This window comes from Palaemon carinicauda, chromosome 30 (genome assembly GCF_036898095.1).
Source record: "Palaemon carinicauda isolate YSFRI2023 chromosome 30, ASM3689809v2, whole genome shotgun sequence".
NCBI classification, from domain to species: Eukaryota; Metazoa; Arthropoda; class Malacostraca; order Decapoda; family Palaemonidae; genus Palaemon; species Palaemon carinicauda.
The window spans coordinates 38,861,738-38,883,636 of record NC_090754.1 but is presented as its reverse complement, the minus strand read 5'-3'; the positions used below and the strand labels follow the sequence as shown (position 1 = coordinate 38,883,636).

General features: G+C 38.3%; 1 protein-coding gene across 5 annotated transcripts in view; it reads right to left on the bottom strand.

The window, feature by feature from the left end:
- Positions 1-1,422: 1,422 nt before the first annotated feature.
- Positions 1,423-21,899, bottom strand: part of LOC137623030 (serine protease inhibitor dipetalogastin-like) — a 45,589-nt gene continuing 25,112 nt past the window's right edge. For all 5 annotated transcript variants that reach the window (XM_068353654.1, XM_068353653.1, XM_068353652.1 and 2 more), the window contains exons 5-8: positions 5,855-6,079; positions 5,030-5,194; positions 2,357-2,649; positions 1,423-1,775 (exon numbers count right to left, since the gene is read on the bottom strand). In XM_068353654.1, the coding sequence (XP_068209755.1) occupies positions 2,357-2,649; positions 5,030-5,194; positions 5,855-6,079 (683 nt within the window). In that variant the 3' untranslated portion in view covers positions 1,423-1,775. The remainder of the gene's footprint in view (positions 1,776-2,356; positions 2,650-5,029; positions 5,195-5,854; positions 6,080-21,899) is intronic.

Genomic DNA, 21,899 nt, shown 5'->3' with positions numbered 1-21,899 from the left:
GAACACATAGCTTACATTTATATACTGTAGAGTACAGTACTGTTCATGTAGTAATTTACGTACAGTACTGTACAGTGTAGTTAATAAACAATACCATACATAACTGTAATACTGTACTACACAATGTGTATACAATGATACTGCATTTAAGATTAACTAAGTGTCCATATTTTATACAAAGATTACTAATCATTTTCATACGAAGTTCTACGCTGTAGTCTTCAAGCATGACGCAACTCCTGATGTGTCGTCTTTTGCGCAGTACTGTAGAGAATCACACTCCTGTACAGTGTTTATATTTACCATGTACTGCACTGTAGATGTATGTACTGTACTACTGTATACAAATGCATCACTTTACACAAAAACGTGTTTCTGCTCGAAAAGGACTGAAGCGGGAGATGCACATGTGAGGAGAGACAATGCAAGACTGAGGTGGAGTCAGCTTGAGATGGGATGTTGAGCTGGGCAGAGAAGGAAATGGTGCAAAGTGAGTTGGGTGCAAAGGAGCATGGGCTGTTTGAAATCCTCCACTGCGAGAAGCAGTGGGAGTACTTCTCTTGAACCCGCAAACAAGTTATCTTTTATTTTAATAGGTTATATGGTTCTCTGTGTTGTAAACTCTCAAACTAGCGAAATCACGAAGAATGAATCGCGAAAAGTGAGGGTGCACTTTGTATCCTGATTGCTTGTATTGAAAGTCACTGATAACCTGAGGCACTACGTACTGTATTATGTGAGACAAAAGGTCAAGTAATATATCATTTGTGATAGAGGGTCAAATAATCTGTATATCATTTGTTATACGTTAAGATTATTTGCGATAGAGAGTCAAATTTGTATGTTATTTGTGACAGAGGGTCAAATACATTTTGTGACAGAGGATCAAATAATCTGTATCTTACAGTATCTGTTACTGATTGTCAGTGATCATATCCAGGTCAAGTACAGTACTGTGGTATTGGTTCCAACTATGATCTTGAATAAAATATTTCAATAAAAAAAATTGGCAGTCTTTATTAAAGCTGCCAACACATCTAGATTAAAGGAAATTATCTGTTGAATATCAGGATAGAAATTAAAAATGTTCGTAAGAATTTGCTATCTGCTCTCTAAAAGGGACTACAGTATTTACTTATCTATTATACTTTTCTCTTTATCTAATTTTTTTATGTTATTTTTTATTTTATATTTTACTTCTCTACTTCTTTTCTGTACAGGACTGCTTTCATCTCACTGAAGCCCTTTGGCATGTAGCATTCGGCTTATCCACCTAGAATTGCATGTTAGTTGAAGATTAATTATAGTTCAATACTTGAGAAATCAAGTTTGCCTTTATGACCTCCTTGTCCTTTGGATAACAAATTTGTTTATAAGGGAGGGACTACTGCATCCTAAAGCATGCATGCACATAAATACCTATTAATTTTATATATTTATTAGACAATAATAATAATAATAATACAAATCAATAGTCTCACCCTCTGTCCTTAATCTAATCATCAGCGGAACAGATTGTAAGACAAAGGGAAAATTGTCTTAGTGATATTTTGTTACATTAAGTCTTCTATACATAATGGTTCTCCATTGACGGAAAATTTAAGAGAAACATTTTAATTTTAATCCGCTATTGTTTATTGTGCTGATGTTCTGAATTGGACGTGCGCTGTATGTACAGTGGGTTCTTCAAGGCAAGCCATTTTATGACACTCACTCCTGTTGCTATTGTAACCAACAAGCGACGAGAAATTGTAGGAATAACAGCCACCATTCCCCTGCCAAGTTGGGAAGAAGAAAAAGATACAGTACTGTATTAGTAATTGGGCATTGTTGTTTTCAAGTCAAAGATTAATTTTAATGGCCCTTTAAAACATTTGTCCTATTAGGTGAATATGCAATACTAGCTTTTAGGTATTTTTTCTCTTGGAGTTTAATGTTTTCAAAATATCATTCAAGTAAAGAAACTACAGTATTGGCGGTTTAGTATCTTTAATTAAGCAATATTTTTAAGATTTGCATAAAGGATGAATTTAGAAATAATTATTTAAAAGGAAAACTAGTGATAATCTGGTTTTTGTGAAGAATGTAGTTTTCTCTTTTCAGTGAGAAAAACAATAATAAATTACGTTCAAGACAATAAACTATTATTAATTTGCCCTTCTCTCTTCAAAGTAAAATAGCTGAGGATGGTATAACTAGCTTCAACGTTAATCATAGTTTAGGTCAGGCTAAATTATCTCTCTCTCTCTCTCTCTCTCTCTCTCTCTCTCTCTCTCTCTCTCTCTCTGTATATACACATACATACATACACGCACAGAGGGACCTAGTAATTTCTAAAGTTTTTCACGTAACTAACCTAAGAAAACCTGCTGCAGCTTCCATTATAATCCAACTTGAGTGAAGCGTCAACACAAACTGCTACATCGAAAGTGCATTTATTGGTGTAGGTGATCCCATCTGTCCCACAGACAGGAGTGTAGGTGAAAGGACAATCCTTTCGACAGAACTCCCTGTTAGACATGTCTATATCTTCTGTTGTGACTGGGTTTGAGGGTTGGGACAAAGGCGAGGATGGTGATGTTGGAATAAAAGGTCCTATAGGGAAGAAGGGTCGCCTTGTTGTAGTGGTGAATGGTGTCCGAGAGGGATCTGTAACAGGTCAAGCATGAATTATTGCAATAGGTCTTTCCCGTTTATTCATAAGCTATGTGCTTTTAAGCACAGGCTTGTCGACAAGTAATAGAAAAACCGAGTATTTTTATTTTTGTTTCATACTAACCTTTCCAGAGTGCTTAAACTTCCTCAATGCCAGGTGTCTCTTATGTAGCATTTGCCTACAGATCTATCTTGCTTCACTTTCTGCCATTTATATGGTAACACTTATTGCAACTCAAGGATAGTTTGGAATTGCAAAAATTGAAAACAACTGATAGAATCGCATAGTCTTAATAGTTCATTATTTTTTATGTTTTCTGAATAGCTAGAAGGAAATCCACTTCCTCTGGGTCCACTGAAATTATTGTCTACTTATTTTTGTAAAACTCGAATATGTGGGCTTAAGCATGCCCCTCACTCCATGTACCTGTATGTGATTTGTAGAGACAATGATTGTAATTTGGAAGATGAAGTGTGAAGTATGTCAGGATTTTTCATGAAGAGAAATGTTATCTTTCTTGAAATATAAAGATAGAGAGGAGAAGAATATTTGTAGAAGAGCTGTAAAGGAATTAGGGAGATCAGGCACAGTACTACCTACTGTTTGTAAAATTTCAGTGTGGTTTGGTCTCTCACTTACGGGGGGTAAGTGAGAGACCAAAAATCACTCTCTTACCCTTTCAAAACCTACAATTTTAGGTTTTGTTTTTTAAATTTTACTAGTCCATCATTTGTTGCTTGAGAAATCCAAAATACAAGGATATCTACCCCCTCTGTTATTATATATAAGCCTTTTTTACTGTGCTTTCTCTTGCTACTAGCATTGAGAAGAAAAAACACTAAGACTGTTACATATTCAGAGCTGTGACTCAAGTAAAAGCAACTGAGAATAGATTTATGGGCAAAACGCATTCATGGAATTTTATTTACATTAATTAACTTATTTCTTGTTTTTGTGAAGGGGAATTGGTTTTTATTTATTGTTTCTGTGAAGGGGAATTTCACCAATTCCCCAAAGCTATTGATATCCCTCTCTCCAATGTACAATATTTTAGTACAAAGCATGTGAATATTGGAGAAAATTACTTGAAGTAAAGATAATTTTCATATAATTCAATACAGTACTGTATATCAATACTTATCCTATATTCATATACAGTATACATTCTACTACATCCCCACATCTAGTAGCACCATTGTACATAAATACTAATAGGGGACACCTGGTGGTAAGCAGGTGCAAGCCCTCTGGACAGACTAGTTTGGAATTCAGAGTAAACACTTTTTAGATTTATAGCACATGAGTATTTGGCAAGTTTTATTAGAAATTCTATTAGGAAAATTAGTTTGTCAAGTATGAAAACTTTCATTGTGAGTTGGCAATATTTGTATTATTAATGTCAGCAGTGATTGCTAAGCAAGGCTCAAAAGGAGGTATTGCTATTAAAGAATGAAAGATGATGGTGATGTTTATACTGTCCTAAGGAAATTTAACTGTATTTTTTAGAAGACCCCATTGTTTCTCCTTTTTAGTAACCGGTATATGATTGTTAAACCCACTACAGTACTCTTTAGAAAAGAAGCATATACCCTTCATGGTGTTTCGGGAGACAGCTTGTCATTTCTACAAATTTGTAGGTTTTCTTTTACTCTAGGTTGCTTTTATCCTGTAGGCTACAGCTGATTTGTCATGATTGTCCTTGCCATGTAAATTATTGGCTAACTATAGGTAGTAGGTTGGCCAAGGCACCAGCTATCCATTGAGATACTACCACTAGTGAGTTATTGGGTCCTTCTCTCTGGTTATGGCTCATTTTCCCTTTGCCTATATGTACACCTAATAGTCTTGCCTATTCTTTACATATTCTCCTCTATTCTCATACATCTGACAACGCTGAGATTACCTAGCAATTCTTCTTCGCTTAAGGGGTTAACTGCTGCACTGTAATTGTTCAGTGGTTACTCTCCTCATGGTAAGGGTAGAATAAACTCTTTAGCTATGGTAAGCAGCTCTTTTAGGAGAAGGACACTCCAAAATCCAACCATCGTTCTCTAGTCTTGGTTAGTGTCATAGCCTCTGTACTATGGCCTTCCACTTTCTTGGGTATAGTTCTCTTGCTTAAGTGCACACATTGACGCATGTATAGCATCCTGCTTTTCCAACTAGGGTTGTAGTTTAGTAAGTAACAACAACAACATCAACAACAACAACAACAATTAATAGTAATTAATAAATAGATCTTTGTGGTGTTCTTAGAAGAGAGAAAAAGTGGAACGGTTTTGTGTCTGAGAGAGAGAGAGAGAGAGAGAGAGAGAGTGAGAAAGCTGAATAAGGATTAATTCTAGCATCTTGACCAAACAGGATATGACTTACAGCATTCCCCTGATTTGATTTTGGTTATTGAAGGATCTGAGCAGGAAACTTTGTTGAAGTGGCACTCATTCACATACGTGACATCATCTGAACCACACACAGGATCGTATACTTTGTTGCAACTTAGAGGACACCGGCGACTAGGAGGAAGGTTGATTTCTTGACCTAATGGGTGAAAGAAGAAATAAGAAATAGGCTCAAATGCAAAATTAATGCTAAAGTAATTACAGTTACTGTAGGTAGTGAAGTGAAACATCGTAGTAACATGAGGCCCTTTTAGGTTTTACAGATGTATTTGTCATGAACATTAAAATGGTTAAAGGAAAGATAAATGAAATACATTGAGGAAAAAACTGTAGGATATTGGCAAGCTTGAAGTGTAGCTACGTGTTGGTAGTTTATTTTGCTATCATTCTATTTTTTTAAAAATCTTAGATTAAATTTTTTGTTAATAATTTACATATATAATTCATTTCAGAAATTTCAAATCAAGTTGCAAATTACTCCTTGAGTTAATCATCCCTATCTTTTAACAATCTTTTTTTGAAATTTGCTATCTTATATTAAATTATGCCTTATCCATAAAGGTAAAAGGCAAACATTGTATTCTTTAAATCATAGAATATTGATTTCACAGATTAATAAGGTTTTCATAAATATAGGCTATTACAGCTAACTGATATAATTAATATAAGTGCAATAGCTGCCACCCTTGGCATTATTACCCATCAACATCTGTTATTGTAAGTATGAGCTATCTCAATTCGCAACAAGCAAGCCAATGAACTTCTGTATGCTTCCACTAGTAACTTTGTCCTGACTTACCACAAGCGTCATCTTTGACCTTACGGAGATCAGGGTCTCTGCAGGCCACCGAATTGAAGGTGCACTCGTTAGAGTAGGTGACTCCGTCACTTCCACAGACAGGGAGGTATTCCCTGCTACAGCCAAAGGGGCATCGAGGGCGGCTGGGTGATACAGGGGGAAATGGGTTTGGGAAAGAATCCTGTTGAGGAAACAGCGAATTTCCACCGTCTGAGTTTGTATCTCCTGTAAAATATTTTGACATTTTAGTTATGGGTGATGCAATTTGAATGTGACTTTCATGTATCATCCTGTACATCTATCTTATAGTGTGTATGTAGTATGTAAGTAAATGGTACATTATATGTATGTACATGCAAGCTGTAAATATTAATGTGAATGATTCCTTTGAGCATTCCTTTTTCATGGTTTGGGGACAACATAGTTACCTAAAGAGGATTAAGTATTTTATCATCTAAACTGTTAGTCATTACACAATAATCTTTGGCATGCAAGCATAAACAATATTTTTGGAGACTGGCTGTACCTTAGGCCTATTAGTCTCAATGGGTATATTAGTATCAAGACATACATGAATGTGGGCACAGATTTACCAAGATAAACTATTGAAAGTCCCTGTGATCAGAACACACTTTCCATAAGTGCTTAGAAAAACTTTAGTAATTACCACAAAGACCAGATGACTGAAGAAATTCATATTCCTTTTTGTGACCTCCACTACATTTCTGATATAATACCCTGCCCTATGTCATTATTTGGTTCCCAGAGACCTGACGTAAGTCGATTATCTACGTAGTTTTGATTATTGCCTTATAAACTGACTTGTACTTTCTATATACACGTACTAGACATAAAAAAAGTACTTAATAGCCTGCTATGATTGTATAAAAACTAGATATCTACATTAATAAACTTCTATGAGAAATAGAGTACTGTACACCACTTCATTGTTTTTGCATGGGCGTAGAGACCAATGTAAGTTTGGTTAACACAATGTAACGTGGATTTTATTTTTGTGTTTAATGTTTATGGATAAGGGATGTAAGGGCAGAACTGATGTATGCCGAACCAATTAGAGAAAGGTATTACTGGACCATTTAATCACTTTAAGTACGACCATTTGTTCGTCCTTGTTTAGACTTCCATCTAATCGAATTTTGGCAAGTACCTCTCCATAGCTATTTCACCAAAATTTTTATCTTTAGATTACAATTCTTCATTTTCATCTCTAACCTAATCTTGCTAAAGTAATCTGAATCTAATCATCTGATTTTTATGGCCAATTAGCATTGGAAACTCAGCTAGGTACTTGCAATGTCTTCTCAGATTCACAAACCTTCATCCGAGTCAACCTTGGAAATACAGTATGTCGATATGAGTCTGTACTTGTTCAGATATAATTTAGTTTGGCCATTGGGGTTGGTTTACCTGAAAGCCTCTTTCAGAAGTGTTATAATTAGTTATGGCCCTTGATATTTTTATCTTAGGTAATATTAGTGAGCCATAATCTTTTTCTTGATATTCCGCAAGACAGTGTCAAAGAACCATAGCAGTTCTTAGTCTTTATGATTAGCATGATTGTTGGTTTTGAAGGTAGTCTTGTTCAACACAAATTTTACAACTGCAGCTGTGGGTATTTTCTCTCTAAATGGGAAGTTTGAAATAATTACATATTCGCATTAAGTATGTTTGGAAGTTATTGATGCATAGTGTGGTCAATATTGTGCGAGGCTAAATTCGAAAATAGGGGCTCTATTGATTAGCTAATCATATGTCATTCTTTCCTTTTAGGATTAGTTCTTATTGGCAATAATATACTTAATGGTTCTCATTATTTGTCAATTTTCAATATTAAACTTACCCGATAATCATGTAGCTGTCAACTCCGTTGCCCGACAGAATTCTATGGAGGGATACGCCAGCTATCACAATACTAGAAGGGGGTGTACTTACCAGCGCCACCTGTGGCCAGGTACTCAAGTACTTCTTGTTGACACCTCCTCAATTATTCCTCTGTCGTGCTTCCGGCAAGACGTTCTGGGATACGCTTATGTTCTTGGAGTATTTTCACGACTTTGGTGAAGTATTTCTCTTTGATTTCGGCTGTCGCTTTACTGGAAACTTCTATATTAGCTTAGTTAGCTTTTGGAATTAATTTGATTAATTATGGTGACGAAGAGAGTATGAACTCTCTTTCACCTTTAAATGGCCGACCCTTCCCTTAGACGGAAGTGTTGGTGTCTAAGAGAGTATAGACTCTCTTTCTTAATTTTGTAACAAAAGTTATAGATTTATTTTATATCTCTCCGCCTCTTATAGGCCTCTTCGATTAACTTCCTTTTATTATAAACTTATTAAAATTAATTTTTATATTTGTTTATATTCGACCTTCCTATAGTAGGCGGTCTTTTCTTGGTACCGAAGTTAATTAACATTGAGCCCGTCATTTCGGTTTTACCTGTTAACATATTATGCTATTTTAATGTCTTTGAAAGAATTTCTTTGATAGTCTAGTACTGTTTTCAAAGTTGAACTAACGTTTTGTTTTGTCTCTGCAGTTGTTGACGTTCAGAACGTTCAACTTGCACTCTATCGTTACGATAGAGAAAGAGTTTTCACGGTTTCACGTTGCAGTAAGAGTAACCGTGTCTAGCGTTTTGTTCATTCTTTCTTAACTTAATGGTTTTGATCCTAATAAAGGAACTTTTCATTTTGGGAAATATTTCAGTTTTTTCCTTTAACAATAATATGTTTTAACGATATATATGATTGGGCTCTTCTCTCAGGTTCTAAGTCAAGAGAGAGAGAGAGAGAGATAGAGACGGAGGGAGAAAGAGGAGAATAAACGTTTCATTCAAGCCTGCCAGGCGTACGAATAACGTTGTTATCGTTTTTACTCTTCTCCCTAGTCTCTTTAGGGGAAGAAGGTAAACGTTTCTAGAGTGATCTAGTGTTTAGTCTCTTTCCAGCCACTGAATTATTTATCTTTCATTAGATTTTTCTGTTACATTGTAATTCTGTTTTTCGCAATTACTAACTTTTGAGAAAGGATAGAATTGCGTGTTTCAGGTACAAACCACTTAAAGTTTCGAGTTCAGTGAAATAAGTGCAAACAGAAAATCAAAGTGATAAGTGATTAGCGCAAAGTTCAGTGTTGTGCGTGAGGGTACTTCTGTGCGCGCCAGTCGTCCTCCCAGTCCGGGACCTCTTGCAAGCTCCCAAGCCCAGGGGAGAAGCAATGTCGAAGGGCAGAAGGGTTCAGCAGGCCTTGATCGGCGCACAGAAGTATCCTCGGTGGTTGTGGGCGTGTCTTACCGAGACCGTCACTCCCACCCGCAGACGATTGAGCCCTTATTTTGCTCGTCTGCAGAAGAAATTTAGGGGAGAAAACGCTGGTCTCAGGTCTCAAGACCTCTTAAACGTAAAGTCCAGACCTATGCCAGACGTACGAAGTTAGAGTTCAACAACCCGGATGCAGTCATTGGGTTAGCTCTGACTCTCCTCAGTCATCAGTTGAATGCACTCCGCCTAAGAGGAGTAAGGTTCTGCCACAACAGAGCTCGACTGTTAGGCTTTACCTCAGCCTACTGTAGTTTCTGCCGACCCCAAGTGGACTCTACTACAGTCCATGCAAGCACTGCTTTCGGACTTGATGCGTGAGTGTCGGGCTGAGAGTGTTGCGCCTCCGCCTCCGCCTACACTCCCTCCGCCTGCGCTCGCTCCGCCTGATCGCAGTTCCACCTGCCAGGCGTACGATGTTGAGCCACGTTCTGAGTTTGCTGTTCCCAGTGGTGTTCAGCCTCCGCCTTCCTTAAGGCAACTTTTACAATGGGATCAGGAGGATTATACCTCTCTTCCTCCACCTCCACTTGCTGCTCCACCAGTGATGCAACACTCGGTTGAGGTACAACAACCTCTCCCGTCCATGAGTCAGTCTCCTCAGCTCTCGCTGCAGCGAGCTCAACCCTCCTCAAGGCAAGCACCTCAACACCTTAGCCTTGCGCCTCAGCTCTCAGCTCACACCGCAGGAACCTCAACTCGTTCCTCAGGAACTTGCTACTGCGCATCCGCCAACCACTCAGCAAGCGCAACCCTTGAGTTCAGCCACTCATGCCAGGAGTCAGCCTCCTCCACCCATGAGCCTACCTTCTGCTGATCAGCCTTTGCAGACTGAGCCTCAGGTGTTCCCTCAACAGAGTCTTGAAGAGGAAACCACAACTATTGTTGTTCCAGCTCGTTCTGACTCTGCTGTTCAGCATACCTTACCTCCATTTTCAAACCTATGATAATGGAGGTTATTTGTATTACTTATAAAAATATATTTGTATTCCTGGCAATATATTTTTAACAATATCGCAAAATATGGCAAAAATATGAATCATGAGTTATGAATGTAAGGTATATATTATGTTGATATTAAAACCCCATGCAAGCATGCATAAAGCACTCTAGCACTGGTCATGGAATTTCTGAGAAATGTTAAACGCCATGCACACGCTCTGCTTACCTTACATGCTCTGCTCACAGCATGCTCTGCATACTACATGCTCTGCATACAGCATGCTCTGCATTCAGCATGCTCTGCATACAACATGCTCTACATACAGCATGCTCTGCATACAGCATGCTCTGCATACAACATGCTCTGCACACAGCATGCTCTGCATTCAGCATGCTCTGCATACAACATGCTCTGCATACAGCATGCTCTGCATTCAGCATGCTCTGCATACAACATGCTCTACATACAGCATGCTCTGCATACAGCATACTCTGCATACAACATGCTCTGCATACCTTACCGCATGCTTCTCAGTCACACATCTTTGGTTGTTGCCAACTCACTAGACTGTCAAGCAGTTTCATAACGTTGCCTTCTAGTCTGCTGCTTTTGCACCAGTGAACCCTCACTGAGAGAACTTAGCTTTTCTAGGATATGGTCCCTGTAGATGAGAAAGTTCTTTTCTCCCTCCTTCTGATATTCCCTTGAGGACTCTGTCATTTGGAGGGAGCCTTTAGCTGCATAGCCTCCTATGGACTTTTATTTAAGCATAACATGCTTCCAGGGAAGGTAATGGTTCCACATCAGTCGCTAATCCCGTCTGTTACCACACCTGCTCCCATAGACCTTGAGCTGTGTTACAAGACATGCAGTCCAAGCTTAGTCCTTGTTAGAGGATTTTTTGTTTACGGAGTCAATGTGTCACGGGGAAGACGTTCAACAACCAACAGAAGTGACTTGTTGTGACGCAGTGCGGCAACCTCAGCAACCCGATAAGGAGTTTGTCTGTACGACCCAGACAGCCTAGACAGATTCGGGTTGTCACTGTACTTCCTCGCTTGCCCATGATTGACAGTTCACAGACTGTGCAGCAGTACCATGATCTTGTGTCCGGCTCCGTCAGACGACTGGCTTTTAAGAGCTCCCACAAGTCGTCGCTGTCTGGAGATTTTCAAATGGACTATGGATCTGACCAAGGAACTGGGCCTCCTGGTCAATTTTGAGGAGTCTCAGCTCGTCCCATCCCAGACCATTGTCTCCTTGGGTATGGATCTTCAGAGTCGAGCTTTTCGGACTTTTCCGTCGGCCCCAAGGATCTTCCAAGCCCTAGAATGCATCCAGAGCATGCTGAGAAGGAACCGATGCTCAGTCAGGTAGTGGATGAGTCTAACAGGGACACTTTCATCGCTGGCCCTGTTCATCGTGTTAGGGAGACTCCACCTCCCCCCCCTTCAGTATCATCTAGCTGCTCACTGGATAAAGGACATGACGCTAGAGACGGTCTCAGTCCTGTTTCCGAAGAGAGGAGGTCTTCTCTCGCGTGGTGTAAGAACAGCTTTCTTCTCAAGGAAGTCTACCTTTGGCTGTTCAGAAACACAACCGCCGTCTCCTCTCGGACGCATCAGACACGGGCTGGGGTGCGACTTTGGACGGACAAGAATGCTCGGGAACTTGGAATCAGGAGCAAAGGACACTTCACATCAATTGCAAGGAGTTGTTGGCGGTTATTCTGGCCTTGATAAACTTCAAGTCCCTCCAGCTTAACAAAGTGGTGGAGGTGGACTCTGACAACACCACAGCCCTGGCTTATATCTTCAAGCAGGGAGGGACTCTTTCGTGGAAGTTGTTCTAGATCGCAAGGGACCTACTCATCTGGTCTAAAGATCGAAAGCTAACTGGTAACGAGGTTCATTCAGGGCGGTATGAATGTCATGGCAGATCACCTCAGACGGAAGGGTCAGGTCATCCCCACAGAGTGGACCCTTCTCTAGAATGTTTGCAGCAGACTTTGGGCCCTGTGGGGTCAGCCAACCATAGATCTGTTCACTACCTCGATAACCTAGAGACTCCTGTTGTATTGTTCTCCGATTCCAGACCCAGCAGCAGTTCACGTGGATGCTTTTCTGCTGGATTGGTTCCATCTCGACCTGTATGCATTCCCGCCGTTCAAGATTGTCAACAGGGTACTTCAGAAGTTCTCCTCTCACAAAGGGACACGGCTGACGTTGGTTGGCTCCGCTCTGGCCCGCGAGAGAATGGTTCTTAGAGGTACTGCAATGGCTGGTCGACATTCCCAGGACTCTTCCTCTAGGAGTGAACCTTCTAAGTCTACCTCACGTAAAGAAGGTACACCAATCCTCCACGCTCTTCGTCTGACTGCCTTCAGACTTTCGAAAGACTCTCAAGAGCTAGGGGCTTTTCGAAGGAAGCAGCCAGAGCGATTGCCAAAGCAAGGAGAACATCCACTCTCAGTATCTATCAGTCTATAGGGGAAGTCTTCCGTAGCTGGTACAAGACCAATGCAGTTTCCTCAACCAGTACCACTGTAACCCAGATTGCTGACTTCCTGTTATATCTAAGGAAAGTAAGATCCCTTTCAGCTCCTACGATCAAGGGTTACAGAAGTATGTTGGCAGCGGTTTTCCGCCACAGAGGCTTGGATCTTTCCACCAACAAAGATCTACAGGACCTCCCTAGGTCTTTTGAGACCTCAAAGGAACGTCGGTTGTCCACTCCAGGCTGGAATCTAGACGTGGTCCTAAGGTTCCTTATGTCATCAAGATTTGAACCTCTCCAATCAGCCTCTTTTTAGGACCTCACATTAAAAACTCTTTTCCTCGTGTGCTTGACAACAGCTAAAAGAGTAAGTGAGATCCACGCCTTCAGCAGGATCATTGTTTTCACATCTGAAACGGCTACATGTTCCTTGCAGCTCGGTTTTTGCTAATCGAGCTTCCTTCACGTCCTTGGCCTAAGTCGTTCGAGATCCCAAGCCTGTCCAACTTGGTGGGGAATGGTCTGAAGAGAGTACTTTGCCCAGTTAGAGCTCTTAGGTACTATCTAAAAAGGTCTTAACCTTTACAAGGACAATCAGAAGCCTTATAGTGTGCTATCAAGAAACCTTCTTTTCCAAGTTCTAAGAACTCAGTTTCTTACTATTCAGGCTTCTGATTAGAGAAACACATTCTCATCTGAAGGAAGAAGACCTTGCTTTGCTGAAGGTAAGGACACATGAAGTGGGAGCTGTGGCTACTTCAGTGGCCTTCAAACAGAGCCATTCTCTGCAGAGTGTTATGGATGCAACCTATTGGAGAAGCAAGTCAGTGTTCGCATCATTCTATCTCAAAGATGTCCAGTCTCTTTACGAGTACTGCTACACCCTGGGACCATTCGTAGCAACGAATGCAGTAGTAGGCGAGGGCTCAGCCACTACATTCCCATAATCCCATAACCTTTTAACCTTTCTCTTGAATACTTTTTATGGGTTGTACGGTCGGCTAAGAAGCCTTCCACATCCTTGTTGATTTGGCGGGTGGTCAATTCTTTCTTGAGAAGCGCCGAGGTTAAAGGTTGTGATGAGGTCCTTTAGTATGGGTTGCAGCCCTGTATACTTTAGCACCTTTGAGTTGATTCAGCCTCCCAAGAGGAACGCTGCGCTCAGTAAGGAAGACGATCTTATTAAAGGCAGAGTAACGGTTCAAGTCGACTTCCTTACCAGGTACTTATTATTTCATTGTTATTGTGGATAACTGATTATATGAAATACGGGATACTTAGCTATCCTTTAATCTTGTACACTGGTTTTCACCCACCCCCCTGGGTGTGAATCAGCTACATGATTATCGGGTAAGTTTAATATTGAAAAATGTTATTTTTATTAGTAAAATAAATTTTTGAATATACTTACCCGATAATCATGATTTAATCGACCCTCCCTTCCTCCCCATAGAGAACCAGTGGACCGAGGAATAATTGAGGAGGTGTCAACAAGAAGTACTTGAGTACCTGGCCACAGGTGGCGCTGGTAAGTACACCCCCTTCTAGTATTGTGATAGCTGGCGTATCCCTCCATAGAATTCTGTCGGGCAACGGAGTTGACAGCTACATGATTATCGGGTAAGTATATTCAAAAATTTATTTTACTAATAAAAATAACATTACTTGGGGCTGTCCTTGATTCTAAGCTTTCTCTATCTGTGGTATTCAAGAATGTTACTTTATTCAGTCTAGCAGAATTTATACAATAGGACACAGCTTATTATTATTATTGTGATAATGATATAACACACAAATGGTTCAGTTTTTTCTACTTTAATGATTGTATTTTTCTCCTATCAAGTTGAGAACAGGCACTTAGAACCTTAACTTCAGGTTGGACTTTCAGTAAGGGCTAATATCCATTGGTACCTGATTCTTAAAACTATGATTAAAACCATATTAACAAGATTCAATGCTTAGACTATTTCTTATGAAGTTCATATTAAAAGAAAACGTTTGTTCTTGGCATAGGTAAGCTTGTACTTCCTTGGCTAGTGCAGGCTACTCCTTTTGCAGTATTCTCTTGCGGGTACTGTTTTCACACAAATGGGTACCAACATTTTTCTTTATTTATCACAGTGCTGTGATTATTTCTTATTTTCCCTGTAATGTTGTTGATAGTTAAGATATAAATTGAAGAAAGACTATGGTCTTGCAGATTGTGATGCCAGATTGCATAAACATACTGTATAACTGACTAAAGTCGTTTGAAGGGAGACGTTCTCCTTGATATATATAACTTGTATGTCTTCCTTGATATATATAACTCGTACATTTTTCAGTTACTAGCTATTTAACATATATATCTTGAGTACAGTATTAAAACATTCTTCATATTTATTATCTGAATGTCTATAGCCTACTTCATTATCATTCTCTTATTTTGGTTCTATCACTCTTGCTTCATGTAAGCACATCCTGAATTTTGGAAAATATCATGGAAAGTTAATGGTGCTTTCCTACAAAAATATGTTGGTAACATGAATGATAAGAATTAAATTAGATAGCACAAATATTGCCTGCAAGTTTATAGATGTTGCATCAGGGCTTTTATGTAATATGGTGCTGTAATACTGGTGTCAATAGTTTTCACACTTCTCAACTTCATCCACAAAAAAAGGGTAACTATTCATCTCCCTCAATGTTCTAAAAGTATGTGTATATGATGATGATCATCATCATCCGCTATAATAAGTCCACTGCTGGAGAAAGCCCCAGACATGCCCTTCCAAAGTCAGTCCATACCTGCAAATTTTTTAAGTCGTCAATTCGTCTTCGCTTCCTTCCCCTGTTTCGTTTGCAATCTCTAGGAACCCATTCTATTTTTCTTGGTGGTTATCTATTATCTATCATTCACATTGTATGTCATGCCCATGTCCATTTCTTTTTCTAACATGTTAGAATATCCTCTAGTTTAGTTTGCATTCGTATCCATGTTGCTCTTTTTTCTGTCCCTTAGTTTTATTCCCATCATTCTTTCCATAGCTTTTTGAGTTGTAACTAGCTCAAGTGTCTAAGTCTTTAGTGTGGCTCCAAGTTTCTGATGCATAAGTTAATACTGGCAGAACCATCTCACTAAATACTTATCATTTTAGAGAACGGGGATTATGACTTTTCATAATCACATTTTGTTTACCAAAACCTCTCCATCCCCTTCCTATCCTTGTTTTAATTTTAGACCCGTGTCCTGGTGATACACTTACTGTCATACTTAGCCTAATTACATATATTCATTAACAATTTCTGGAGGCTCATCCATAACTCTTATTCATTGTCTCTGCATTTTCATTGAACATTATCTTAGTTTTACACACAAACTTTTTCTGTCCTACATTTCTGCTTTCTCTGTTCAATTTTTGCAATTCCACCCATGACACACTAAACATAACTATATCCTCTGCAAATCTGAGGTTGGTAAGGTATTCCTATTGATATTAATTCCTACATTTTCCCCATCTAAATTTTTAAAAACTTCTAGACATGCTGTGATTAATTTAGGAAAGATGGGGTCTCACTATCTGACTCCTTTCTCAATTGGAATTTTTTCACTATCTTTATATAGTGTTAGGATTGCTGTACTTCCTGTATAGCTATCTTCAAGGTTCTAACATAAGATTAATCTATTCCTTGTCTTTGAAAGGCTTTCATTACTGCTGCTGAGGTTTTTACAGAATCAAAAGCTTTCTCATAGTCTATAAATGTCATACATAGTGGTTTGTTATACTATGTTGATTTTTTCATTAGCTGGTTACTTTATGAATACCCACTTCCAAAGCCTGCCTACTATCTTGGTAGATTAAAGTTTAGGTGTCTTTCTATTCGGCCTAATACGATCTTTGTAAATATTTTTTATATTACGGTGAATAAACTTATTGGGTGGTAATTTTTCATGTCTTTTGTGTCTCCCTTTTTGTGAATCAGTATAATGATAAAGTTTTTCCAAGCTGTTTGCTTTACAACATTCTTCCACGCATTTTGTGTAAAGTTCAGTCAGTTTTACTATTATGAAATCTCCTCCATCTATTATTATATCAATTGTTAAGACATATTCTACGGCTTTGCTTCTTTTCATGCCTTTTAATGTTTTTTTTATTACTTCTCCTACTTTTAGGCTTGGTACCGGCTCAGGTGTTTTCATTATTTCTGTTGGCAAAGGTATTTCTTATATCACTTCAGTATAGCATTGTATAGCAATCCTCTGTAATTTTATCACTGCAACTCTATTGTTGATATTTCCATATTCACCCTTTAAAGCAAACTACTGTTGGTGCCTGTTCCAAGTCTTCTTTTCATCAATTTGGTGTTCTTCCTTTCTATAGTGTTTTCTCAGTTTTAGTCTGTGTTTACTAATGTTTTGGGATCTTAGTTTGATTATTGCTTTAGATAGTTTCGCACATTTATATCATCTCTTGGATTTTACCCTCATTTCCAATCTTTTTTTTTTATATTTTTTTGGGTTTTTGTTTTTTTTCTGATAGTTTTCCGAGATTTTGTTTAGAAAATTTTCCACCTAGCCATTATGCTAATAACAATAAAAATTTTGTTTAAATCACTGTTCCTTTCTTCTTTACTTGCTTCCATTTCATCATGTAGCTGGGAGTACCTATTTTGTATTTCTAAACTAAACTCGTGTTAAACACTTACATATTTAACTAAATTGACTTTTTTCACAGAGGAAAAAACTCTATTTCGTTTTTCGTTTCTCCATGTGAGCTTCTCCATGTCCATTTTCTATGTTCCTTTTTATATAAAAAAGGTGTTCATTATTTTATAATGGTTGCTTTCACCAAATTCTGTCATTTTTAGTGCCTACGCCAAATTTACCTACTGCTGATTCTCCTCTTCTTTTGACCTGCTTTTTCATTGATATCGCTCAAACCAAATGCAAATTGAGTCTTAATAATCTTTATAAAAGTATCTTTCTTCCTCTGTCTGGGATGTTGTTGGCGCATAAGTTTGAACGATCTTCAGGTTATACTTATTATTATTATTATTATTACTATCCAAGCTACAACCCTAGTTGGAAAAGCAAGATGCTATAAGCCCAGGGGCTCCAACAGGGAAAAATAGCCCAGTGAGGAAAGGAAATAAGGAAATAAATAAATGAAGAGAACAAATTAACAATAAATCATTCTAAAATAAGTAACAACGTCAAAACAGACATGTCATATATAAACTATTAACAACAACAAAAACAAATATGCCATAAATAAACTATAAAAAGACTCATGTCCGCCTGGTCAACAAAAAAGCATTTGCTCCAACTTTGAACTTTTGAAGTTCTACTTAGTTTGATTATTAATCTTGCTATTCTATCACTATTAATACAAAATTCTTCAAATTACCTGCAAGATTTTTATTAATAAGAAAACCAGCTCCGTTTTCTTTGTTCCTATCATGTCCTCTGAAGCAAAATATATGGCCTACTTTTAACTCTATATCAGACTCCCCAGTTCTTCTAATTTCACTCAATCCTATTATATCCCGATTCATATCTTTGAGCTCTTCTAATAACACAGCAAGATCTTCTCTAGACAGGGTCCTGACGTTCTATGTTGAAAGGTTCAGTTTCCAAAGGTAGTCTGTTCTAATCCAGAGATTTTTAGCACACCCTGCAGAGAGATGTAACTGGCCGCCATTTTGGGCAATTGTTCCACTGCCGCTAGGGACTGGGTCCGAGAGTCGAGACGGGGTTGTGATATACATGTCTGGGGTTTGGCCCGTTTTCATCACCACGCTAACCACTGCAGATTTGTGATGCTAGGAGAGTTGGATCTGATCACTCACAGCAAACCAGCCTAGTATGGGTGGCCATGACTCATATTTTACTTGCTTTGCTAGTCATGGTGATGTGCAAACCCTTTCACCTCGTTAAAGTACCCCGATATATGTATATTCAAATAAGTCATATATTATACTCCTTTCGATATCTGGATTCTCTCTACCTCGGGATCAGAGACCCAGGAATCATCATCATCATCACCATGTCCTCCAACGCCTATTGACGCAAAGGGCCTCGGTTAGATTTTGTCAGTCGTCTCTGTCTCGAGCTTTTAATTCAATACCTCTCCATTCATCATCTCCTATTTCGCGCTTTATCGTCCTAAGCCATGTAGACCTGGGTCTTTCAATTCTTCTAGTGCCTTGTGGAGCCCAGTTAAACGTTTGGTTAACTAATTTCTTTTGGGAAGTGTGAAGAGCATGACCAAACCATCTCCATCTACCCCCTCATCATGATCTCATCCACATATGGTACTCGAATAATCTCTCTTGTAGTTTCATTTCTAATCCTATCCTGTCATTTAACTCCCAATATCCATCTGAGTGATTTATTCTCAAATCTAAATCTATTGGAGATTGTTTCATTGTCATACCATGACTCATGTCCATAGAGTAACACTGATCTCACTAAACTAATATATAGACTGATTTTAATATGAAATTTTAGGCGATTTGATTTCCAAACGTTATTTAACCTAGCCATTGTCTGATTTGCTTTTTTCAATCTTTCACTAAATTCTAATTCTAAAGACCCTGTATATTATTAGCTAAGCTACAACCCTAGTTGGAAAAGCAAGATGCTACAAGCCCAAGGGCTCCAGTGGGGTAAAAATGGCCCAGTGAGGAAAGGAAATAAGGAAATAAATAAACGATATGAGAAACAATTAATAAAATATTATAAAAATAGTAACAACATCAAGACAGATATGTCATATATAAACTATAAAAAGGCTTATGTCAGACTTATGTTATATGAGACAAATTTTGCATATTTAGACATGCATTTCATATTCATATATGCTATATATTATACTCTTCTTAATATCTAGATTCTCTCTACCTCGGGATCAGATACCCAAGAGGGAATAAAGAAGCTATTATCTTTGAGTTGATTCCCCCTTAAAGAAAGAAAATATGCAAAATTTATCTCGTGTAACATAAGTCTGACAAAAGTCATTTTATAGTTTATATATGACACATCTGTTTTGATGTTGTTATTGTTTTCAAAATATCTTATCATTTTTTTCTCATCGGTTATTTATTTCCTTATTTCCTTTCCTCACTGGGCTATTTTTTCCCATTGGAGCCCTTGGGCTTATATCATCTTGCTTTTCCAACTACGGTTGTAGCTTAGCTAATATATATATATATATATATATATATATATATATATATATATATATATATATATATATATATATATATATATTGTGGGAGGTTGGGCTGTGGCACCCTAGCAGTACCAGCTGAACTCGGCTGAGTCCCTGGTTAGGCTGGAGGAACATAGAGAGTAGAGGTCCCCTTTTTTGTTTTGTTCTTGTTGATGTCGGCTACCCCCCAAAATTGGGGGAAGTGCCTTTGGTATATGGATATGGATATATATATATATGAGAGAGAGAGAGAGAGAGAGAGAGAGAGAGATACAAATATATCTATTTACAAATGCTTCTCTGAAAGCGCAGACGGTCGCGTTGTGCCTCCTAAGGAAGTCGTCGTCACTGTGATAATAAATGTGATGCAAAAATTATTGGTCTGTTGAGATGCCTTTATTCCTCTGTTGCTTGAATTTCCTGGAAAACTGCTTTCTGGAAAATTTTGGTCGTCCAAGTGCATCTCCGTCTAGCTGCCTAGCATCTCTCTCTCTCTCTCTCTCTCTCTCTCTCTCTCTCTCTCTCTCTCTCTGTCTCTCTCTCTCTCTCTCTCTCGTCGAGTCTATAGAGCAACGATAACATTTTTCTTTCGATTCTAGAGTATTTTTTTAAAGTCAATTTAATCATAGTTTATACTTTTCAAAATCCCCCTTCTTTTAATGAAATATAGAGATGTGTCGAAATGGTTGTAAAAATGGAAGATAAAAGAGTTCTATTCACAGTAGTTCACACACACATACATACATATATATATATATATATATATATATATATATATATATATATATATATATATATATATATATATATATATATATATATGGTTTTTTATGTGGGTAAAGCAGAACGAAATATAAAAAAAGAGAGTTCCACAAGTAAATTAATATGAGCTAGAATATATCATATGTAATAAAGACCAAGTGTCTGGCTATATATATATATATATATATATATATATATATATATATATATATATATATATATATATATATCTTTACGGTCACGCTCTGCTCTCCCATCCCTCGGATTTGTGAGAGGGAGTAGTAATACCCTGATGAAAGGGTGTTGCGCGTGTGTGCATATCTATTTAAATAATTAGCCATCATTTTTTACCCATCACATACACTTGCAAGGATATATTTCTGTAAGTGTTTATAGTCTTTCACAAGTCTATCCTCATTTTATCGTTTCTTAATTGAAAGAAAAGTATTTGATCTACTTTGTATGGTTATAGAGGCGGTATCGGTCTATGGCACCTATGCTCGTGCGGAAGGGTTGGTAGGCGTGGGAAAATTCAAGGAGAAACCCTTATACCATTCAGCATTATGTAGAAGTATTCTCCATGGCGTGTCTAGTCGTTACAGCAAGTGATCTTCGTAACCAAATAAAATCTAGGTGAAAGTTGCCACCTCAATGAGATTATGGTAATACCGATGTCCTTCATTATACCCATTAAACCGGGTCTCGAAGCATCACTTCCCTCTACGGTAAGGCCGTGGAATTATATGCCTGTTCTATATCCTAATTCTGACAGGTGGACTCGATTTTCAGTACTTAAGACATGTTAATTTTGTAACTAGAATAACTAAGTAATCCTTGTCAAACTTGGCCTTTAATTACAAAGTTAAAGGTGATTCCTATCAGTAAATATATTCCATGACGCTGATGCCTTGCATGTACAGTTGGAGACACGAATTCCTGGTACACCTCGCTCTGAAGAAATGCACCCAACCACACCCATACTACACAGCGAGTTCCGTGTTTAGGCCCGACCATTAACACTCTCATCTTTTCCTTTGGTTACTCGCCGCGAAGTAAAGGTGTAACAGGGTGCCCTTCTTCGGAGAGAGGTGTAGGCTACTATGGTCAATTCTTTTTAGCGAGGCAGATTTGCACCGACTCGCAGGGGTGCCCTTTTAGCTCGGAAACGTTTCCTGCTCACTGATTGGTTGGACAAGATAATTCTAACCAATCTGGTAGCAGAAAACCTTTTCCGAGCCAAAAGGGCACCGCTGCGAGTTGGTGCAAATGCGTCTCATTAAAAAGAATTGACTTTCGGGACTCCTGTGTCCCA